This window comes from Mandrillus leucophaeus, unplaced genomic scaffold, assembly GCF_000951045.1.
Source record: "Mandrillus leucophaeus isolate KB7577 unplaced genomic scaffold, Mleu.le_1.0 Scaffold11, whole genome shotgun sequence".
Classification (NCBI taxonomy): domain Eukaryota; kingdom Metazoa; phylum Chordata; class Mammalia; order Primates; family Cercopithecidae; genus Mandrillus; species Mandrillus leucophaeus.
In genome coordinates this window covers 104,184-110,065 of record NW_012099209.1, presented here as the reverse complement: position 1 = coordinate 110,065, position 5,882 = coordinate 104,184, and the positions used below count along the sequence as shown (strand labels likewise).

Sequence of the window (5,882 nt, the reverse complement as noted above, 5' to 3'; positions counted from 1 at the left end):
CTGGGCGACAGAGCGAGACTCTGGTCTCAAAAAATAGTAATAATAATAATAATAATAGGCCAGGTGCAGTGGCTCCCACCTGTAATCCCAGCACTTTGGGAGGCCAAGGTGGGCGGATCACTCGTGGTCAGGAGTTTGAAACCAGCCTGGCCAACATGGTGAAACTCCGGCTCTACTAAAATATACAAAAATTAGCCAGGCATGGTGGCAGGCGACTTAATCCCAGCTACTTGGGAGGCAGAGGCAGGAGAATCATTTGAACCTGGGAGGTGGAGGTTGCAGTGAGCTGAGATCGAGTCATTGCACTCAAACCTGGGGGATAAGAGCAAGACTTTCTCAAAAAAAAAAAAAAAAAGTTTAAAAATAATAATAATAATAATAATAAAAATTTTAAAATTAAAATGTCATCACTATGCATCACAACACGTGTATCTGACAGTGCCGGTGGCCACCAGCACAAAAATCACAACAGGGAGTGTGACTGGATACAGCGGGTGAAGAGCTGCCTCCGCACAGATGTTGTCACGGGCGGCTTAGGTGGGATGTGCTTTAATCACCGGCTAACCAAGGTGGCTTCATCCTGTTAGCACCTAAATCAGGGTCGCTCACTTACTGCACTCTTGACATCAGGGGCCACAGCATTCTTTGTAGTTGGGGGCCACCCAGTGCATTCCATAATATGGAGCAGGGTTCCTGGCCTCCACCCACTGACAATGCCAGTTGCACCTGTCACCCACCCCCTAGTCATGACAGCCAAAACGTCACCAGACATTGCCAATGTCCCCTGGGGGGCAGAGTTGGAAACTATAGGCCTAAATGAAACATGACTTGCTTTTCCACATAAGAATCGACATTGGGCCAGGCATGGTCGCTCACACCTGTAATCCCAGCACTTTGGGAGGCCGAGTAGGGAGGATTGCTTGAGCCCAGTTTGAGGATGGCCTGGGCAACAGAGTGAACCCTTCCCCAATTTTTAAATTTTTAAAAATTTTTTTTTTAAAATTTTAAAGCCAAAAACAATCGACAATGAAAAATGACTTTGTTGTACTTACTTCCTGTTCCAAATCGGAGTTCTCACTGACAGCTGGAGACAGATCGCCAAGCGATAAAATATTTATTCTAAACTCTGTAATTAAAGAATTCATAGAGCATTTGAATTTACTCCTTTATTTACTCCATAATTTTTTTTAAATCTTACAAATTTCTTTCTTTTTTTTTTTTGAGATAGAGTCTCACTCTGTCACCCAGGCTGGAGTGCAGTGGCACGATCTTGGCTTACCACAACCTCCATCTCCCAAGTTCAAGTGATTCTCTCACCTCAGCCTCCTGGGTGGCTGGGATTACAGGTGCCTGACACCTTGCCCAGCTAATTTTTCTATATTTAGTACAGACAGGATTTCACCAATTGGCCAGGCTGGTCTCGAATTCCTGGCCTCAAGTGATTTGCCTGCCTCGGCCTCCCAAAGTGCTGGGATTACAGGTGTGAGCGCGGCCGGCCTAATATCCCACAAATGTTTAGAAAGATATGAAGACATGCAGTCCCTGTCCTCCAAAAACCAGCCCAAGGGTCCACACACCTTTTCTCTATAGGACAAGGCAGGGCAGTGGTTCACACCTATAATCACAGCATTTTGGGAGGCTGAAGCACAATGATCGCTTGAGCCCAAGAGTTTGAGACCAGCCTGGGCAACATAGTGAGACCTTATCTCTACAAAAAAATTAAAACATTACCCTGGCATGGTGACATGCACCTGTAGCCCCAGCTACTCAGGAGGCTGAGGCCAGAAAATCTCTTGAGACCAGGAGTTCAAAGCTGCAGTGAACAATGATCACACCACCGCACTCCAGCCTGGAGCACAGAGAGACCCTGTCTCTAAAAAATAAAATAATCCGCCCGGCGTGTTGCCTCACACCTGTACTCTCAGCACTTTGGGAGGCCAAGGCGGGTGGATCACGAGGTCAGGGGATCAAGACCATCCTGGCTAACACGGTGAAACCCCGTCTCTACTAAAAATACAAAAAAATTAGCTGGGCGTGGTGGCGGGTGCCTGTAGTCCCAGCTACTCGGGAGGCTGAGGCAGGAGAATGGTGTGAACCCAGGAGGCGGAGCTTGCAGTGAGCCGAGATCACGCCACTGCACTCCAGCCTGGGCGACAGAGCAAGACTCTGTCTCAAAAAATCATCATCATCATCATCATCATCATCCTCATCATCGGGCATGGTGGCTCACGCCTGTAATCCCACACTTTGGGAGGCAGAGATAGGCGGATCAACTGAGGCCAAGAATTCAACACCAGCCTGGCCGACATGGTGAAACCTGGTCTCTATTAAAAATACAAAAATTGGCTGGGCGTGGTGGCTCAAGCCTGTAATCCCAGCACTTTGGGAGGCCGAGACAGGTGGATCACGAGGTCAGGAGATAGAGACCATCCTGGCTAACACAGTGAAACCCCGTCTCTACTAAAAACTACAAAAAACTAGCCGGGTGAGGTGGCGGGCGCCTGTAATCTCAGCTACTCGGGAGGCTGAGGCAGGAGAATAGCGTGAACCTGGGAGGCAGAGCTTGCAGTGAGCTGAGATCTGGCCACTGCACTCCAGCCTGGGCTACAGAGCGAGACTCCGTCTCAAAAAAAAATACAAAAATTAGCCAAGTTTGGTGGTGCGCACCTGTAATCCCAGCCACTCAGGAGGCTGAGGCAGGAGAATCGCTTGAACCTGGAGTCGGAGGTTGCAGTGAGCGAAGATCACGCCACTGCACTCTAGTCTGGGTGACAGAGCAAGGCTCCATCTCAAAAATAACAATCATAATAAATAATAATAATAACAATGATACAAAATAAAAGGCTAGCTGGGAAATTTCCAGCTTTTGGGGATAGATTATCTGTTGTGACTACTCAGCTCCACTATCACAGTATGAAAGCAGCCATAGACAATGTGTAAAGGAAGGAGCGTGGCTGCCTTCTGAGAAAGCTTTCCAAAGACAGAAGACAGTCTGGGCGCAGTGGCTTACGCCTGTAATTCCAGCACTTTGGGAGGCCAAGGCGGGCAGATCACCTGAGGTCAGGAGTTGAAGACCAACCTGGCCAATGTGTTGAAATCCCGTCTCTACTAAAAATAGAAAAATTAGCTGGGTGCGGTGGCGGGCGCCTGTAATCCCAGCTACTCAGGAGGCTGAGGCAGGAGAATTGCTTGAATCCGGGAGGCGGAGGCTGCAGGGAGCCAAGATATGCCATTGCACTCCAGCCTGGGCAACAAGAGCAAAACTCTGTCAAAAAAAAAAAAAACAAAACAGAAGACAGGGCCAGGCGCCGCGGCTCACACTTATAATCCCAGCACTTTGAGAGGCCGAGGCGGGCAGATCACGAGGTCAGGATTTCAAGACCAGCCTGACCAACATGGTGAAACCCCGTCTCTACTAAAAATACAAAAAATTAGCCAGGCGTGGTGGTGCGCACCTGTAGTCCCAGCTACTCGGGAGGCTGAGACAGGAGCATCGCTTGAACCTGGGAGGCGGAGATTACAGTGAGCCGAGATCGCGCCACTGCACTCCAGCCTGGGTGACGGAGCGAGACTCTATCTCAAAAAAAAAAAAAAAAGACAGAAAATAGGCCTACTAGCCCCTGGTCCAGACAGATTAGCAGCTGATCAGAGTGCACTGTTGGAAGTTGCTGAGAAGTATGCATGTGGTGTAAGGGGTGGGAGGTGGCAGGGCACCCAGCCAGCTGGGGGGAAACAGGGGGAAGACTGTGGAGCAGGGGCAGACCTGAGACATGGCCCCAAAGCATCCTATGTTGTCATTTACAGCAAGTTAATAGACTGTGAGTTCTGAAAAAAAGAGCTCTAATATATATAGATATATACGTAGTACAGCAAGTGAAAGGCACTGCAGAACCTTAGGGTGGAGGCCAGTGTCTGAACCAAGTGTGTGCCGGCACCCAGGAGTGTGGGGTTCTCTGTGGAGACTCTGGTGCTCCAACAGGTTTTTGGGTTTAAAAAAGTTTTTTTTTAGAGATGGAGTCTTGCTCTGTCACCCAGGCTGGAGCACAGTGGTGTGTTCACAGCTCACCGCAGCCTCCAATTCCCAGGCAGGCTCCAATTCTTAGGCTCAAACGATCCTCCTGCCACAGCCTCCCATGTAGCTGGGACTACAGGTGTGCACAACCACACCCAGTTAATTTTTGTATTTTTTGTAAAGACAGGGTTTCACCATGTTGCCCAGGCTGGTCTCAAACTCCTCCTGCCTAAGCTTTCCAAAGCACTGGGATTGCAGGCATGAGCCACCAGGCCTAGCCTCCAACAGCTTCCAACAGGTTTAAATTGACTCCAGAGATGAGCTGGTAAGCCAGGTGTGGTGGTTCACACTTGTCATCCCAGCATTTTGGGAGGCCAAGGCAGGCAGATCACCTGAAGCCAGGAGTTCAAGATCAGCCTAGACAACACAGTGAAACCTGGTTTCCACAAAGAGTACAAAAATTAGCCCAGTGTGGTGGCACACGCCTGTGGTCCCAGCTGGTCAGGAGGCTGAGGCAGGTGGATTGCTTGAGCCTGGGAGGTAGAGGCTGTAGTGAACCATGATCATGCCCACTGCATTCCAGCCTGAGCGACAGAGCAAGACCCTGTCTCAGAATTAAATAAATAAATAAATAAATAAATAAATAAATAAAGATAGCACAAAAATCTGACTTGGCCCCTCAACCAGACAAGAAAGTTGGAAAGCTGAGTGTGTGATGTGACTCAAAATACCCTGCCTGTGGCAATGCCCCATGACCACTGCATGGGGCCTCTAAAGGTGGCCCCACCCTTCCTGCCCAAGGTACTGACTTTGCACGGGGACCGGGATTACCGTCGAGGCTGTTATCAGCACCTTCTGAGACCGGCTCATCCACAGGCTCAGCCTCACTCCTTCCAGGGGAGGACGCAAGCTTGACGTGCCCCATTCTTAAAGACGCTGATTTTGAAAAGGCGCCTGTGATGGAAACTGACGGCGTGTGCGAGGTGGTGTCACCGGACACGTGACTCTGTGGGGAGTCTGCTCTTGAGTGAGCGCTGTGAACGGTTCTCTCTGCTGCCAGGGAGGGTGGCAGATGTGATGTCTGAGACGGCTTTGCGCTGGAGAGTTCCACACTGGGCATAGTAAATGCTCTTGGCTGAGGTGGGACCTGATATAAAACACTTGAAATTAACAAACTTATGACAACTAAGGTTTTTGTGGGGTTTTTGTTTGTTTGTTTGTTTGTTTTTTCAGACAGGGTCTCACTCTGTTGCCCAGGCTGGAGGGCAGTGGCTCAATCATAGCTCACTGCAGCCTCGACATCCTGGGCTCAAGCGATCCTCTCACCTCAGCCTTCCAAGCAGCTAGGACTACAAGCATGGGCCACCACACCTGGCAATTTTTTTTTTTTTTTTTTTTTTTTGGTAGGAATAGGTTTTGCCATGTTGCCCAGACTGGCCTTGACCACAGCTGAAGCATCTACCCACCTAAGCTTCCCAAAGCCCTGGGATTACAGGTGTGAGCCACCATATCTGGCCGATACCTAAGTTCTTATGGTTCAACAGACAGTGCAATTAGCGGGGAGCATGAGACCAACACCACAGGGATCACATTTTTCTCTTACTGCATCCCCTTTCTCTCTTCATTTCTGAAAGTCACGGTACAATATTTAGGTAAGATAATGTTGGGAGTAGAAAATATTCCGCCAGGCTGGGCGTGGTGGCTCACGCCTGTAATCCCCACAGTTTGGTAGGCTGAGGAGGGCAGATCATGATGTCAAGAGATCAAGACCATCGTGGCCAACATGGTGAAACCTCATCTCTACTAAAAATACAAAAATTAGCCGGGTGTGGTGGCATGCACCTGTAATCCCAGCTACTCGGGAGGCTGA

General features: G+C 49.3%; 1 protein-coding gene across 2 annotated transcripts in view; it reads right to left on the bottom strand.

Moving 5' to 3' along the window:
* LOC105546596 (chromosome unknown open reading frame, human C19orf44) overlaps positions 1-5,882 on the bottom strand; it is a 36,416-nt gene that overhangs the window by 27,259 nt on the left and 3,275 nt on the right. For both annotated transcript variants that reach the window (XM_011989861.1, XM_011989856.1), the window contains exons 3-4: positions 4,844-5,159; positions 1,053-1,126 (exon numbers count right to left, since the gene is read on the bottom strand). In XM_011989861.1, coding sequence (XP_011845251.1) covers positions 1,053-1,126; positions 4,844-5,159 — 390 coding nt within the window. The remainder of the gene's footprint in view (positions 1-1,052; positions 1,127-4,843; positions 5,160-5,882) is intronic.